This window comes from Cyprinodon variegatus, unplaced genomic scaffold (genome assembly GCF_000732505.1).
Source record: "Cyprinodon variegatus isolate N-32 unplaced genomic scaffold, C_variegatus-1.0 Scaffold1528, whole genome shotgun sequence".
NCBI lineage: Eukaryota > Metazoa > Chordata > Actinopteri > Cyprinodontiformes > Cyprinodontidae > Cyprinodon > Cyprinodon variegatus.
The window spans coordinates 41,493-43,914 of NW_015151981.1; the positions used below are offsets into that span (position 1 = coordinate 41,493).

General features: G+C 41.0%; 1 protein-coding gene across 1 annotated transcript in view; it reads right to left on the reverse strand.

Annotated features, from left to right (window-relative positions):
* The window catches only part of saal1 (serum amyloid A like 1), a 12,672-nt gene that overhangs the window by 1,467 nt on the left and 8,783 nt on the right, over window positions 1-2,422 (reverse strand). The window contains exons 9-10 of the mRNA XM_015403614.1: window positions 1,607-1,689; window positions 1,325-1,510 (exon numbers count right to left, since the gene is read on the reverse strand). Coding sequence (XP_015259100.1) covers window positions 1,325-1,510; window positions 1,607-1,689 — 269 coding nt within the window. The remainder of the gene's footprint in view (window positions 1-1,324; window positions 1,511-1,606; window positions 1,690-2,422) is intronic.

Here is a 2,422-nt window from a genome sequence, read left to right on the forward strand (position 1 = left end):
ACTTCGTGTGGACGGGGCCTTAGTTTAGAAAACATGCAAATAGAAACGGATGAACGGGTCCCCCCCTTTGGAATGGGGGTCGTTTGGCTTCTTTGTTAGCCTGCAATAACTGAAACCTGTCTATGTCTCTAAACGACCTTTAACGACCGCCCTTTCAGAGACATAGATAGGTTTCGGGTTTACAAGCTAATGCTACGTTCGGACCGTACGCAGCAGGAGCAGCAGATCAGAATCCGAATCAGGTTTATTGCCATTGTTAGTGAAGGAGTTCACAAACTAGGAATTTTTTATGGTACAATCGTGCAACATGAAACATATAATACGGACTAGGTAAATAAAATTATAAAAATATCTAAAACACTGTGGGTATAAGGCATGCAATAAAATAGACTAATATATACACTTAGGATAAAAATATGGATATAAAATATAAAATAGAAGAAGCAGAAGCAGTTTACATGCAAAGTAAACGATTGACACGCAGCAAAAGGTCCTGCAGCGCCTCAGAGCAGCCAAAGCAGCGTGTCACGAGCTTCTGAGCTTCTGACGAGAAGCGCTTCAGAAGCAGCAGCTACTGGAGTTGGAAAAATTGAACCTTCCATTAAATTTTTACCTTTGTTTTCCAAACAAAAACAAGGCTTTGTTGGTGTCAGGTCTAAGCACCTAAATCATCATACATACATACAGGGAAAGAAAGAAGGCACAGAGACAATTAAGTAGGAAGAGACTGCAGAGTTTACAAATCTCCAACCCACTCTGCAGTCCCAGCGTTCTCCTCGCTATTTATTGGAATCAGTCGTCCCTGGTTCCAACAGCTGAGACTACACGGGTGGGGGGGACAAGACAAGGAACTCAGACTTGCAGTCCCAGTAAACATGTCCTCTAAATCTCAGGGTTCAGTCAAAGTTTAAGCTGTTGAAGCTGTTCACCAAAGTTCAGCAGGTTGAGTGCAGCTTGTAAATCAACCACAACATCCCCAAAAGCAAATCTACAAATCACAGTATACTTCAGAAAAGGTGGCTATAAACACATGCACAGAGCACACAGCTTTATGCATGATAACACTACGCAGATACATTTATATATAATTACTCTAACAGTTGGGCTACTGGATAAAACCTGGAACTCAACACTATTTCTGACATTTTGAATTGAAAAATCCTCCTGGATGGAAGAGAAACGTCTTCAAACTTGGAAACAAAGTCCAGTGGATTGATTTTTTACTTTTATTTTTTTTTAAGAATCGGTGTGGAAATCGTTTCCAGAATCTGTTTTTATAAGTGAAGTAACAGAGGTGGAAGAGCGGAGCTCTATGAAAGCTTACCTGTGTCATCGATGCTGCACGACTGATCCTGGCATCTATAAAGAGCCTGAAGCACAGACAATGCCTGAATCAAAATGCCTTTCTGCTCAAGCAGGATGACCGGAAGATCATTCGGCTGGCAGAGGTCTTTGCACACAACGTCGCTAACAAACTCCCACACTGGTTTGCCCGGTCCGTCGGGAGCCGCTGAGGAAAACAAGAACATAAAGTTTTCCTTTAATAAATGTTTCCTTTTTTTTTTTATGTTGCATCACAACGGTAACAAAAAAAAGAAAAACATACCAAAAATCTGAAGGCCTTCCTCTACTGTGGTAAGAAGTTGGAGGATGTGAAAATAAACCTCAAGACCATGTGAACTCTCAGACCTGCGAACACATGAAGTCAATGAATGGATGCAAATAAAGTGGTTTTTTCTAACCAATCTGACAGTATTCTCTCTGTAAAGTGCCTCCAGATCACATGCATTGGTGCTACACAAATTAACTGAACTGAATAAAGGTCATTACTATGGATTTTCAGACAAATGTACTTTATTATTAATTAGAATGCAAGAAGAAGGGTGGAGAGAGAAGGAAGAGACCTGGAGGAAACGGCCCAGAGTTGGGAAGTAAACGCCTGCGTCAGAGATTATTCTCTCAGCGTTTGTATCACCTGCTCCGCCATTTTAAACAGAAGCTTCAATCCTCAGTGACTATTAGAGCTTTATAAACACTCACCATCAAACCAATATCCTTTCAAAGAAGACTTAGGTCCCTGTCACACCTTGCAGATTTATCCAGGATCTTCTAAAAACCGGGAATAAGCTGAATTTTCTATGTATTTTATTTATTCTGGGCGTATACATGTAGTATTAATAACAAGTCCAGAACTTCTGTCCAACTACAGCCTAACTTCTGCTTTTCCTTTTTAATGCTCTTAGAAATACTCCTAAAGTGGTAGGAAAGCGGCTGTTCCCACCTTTCCGAATTCTCCCGAGTGGTGCACGACTTTACACGAGTGAATAAAGTGAATCTGATTGGTCGATTATCAAGGGGAAGGTTCACAGGCAAGTTTGGTTGTGGCCGGTTTGTGGGAAGCATCTTGCTAACCAGTTAGCAA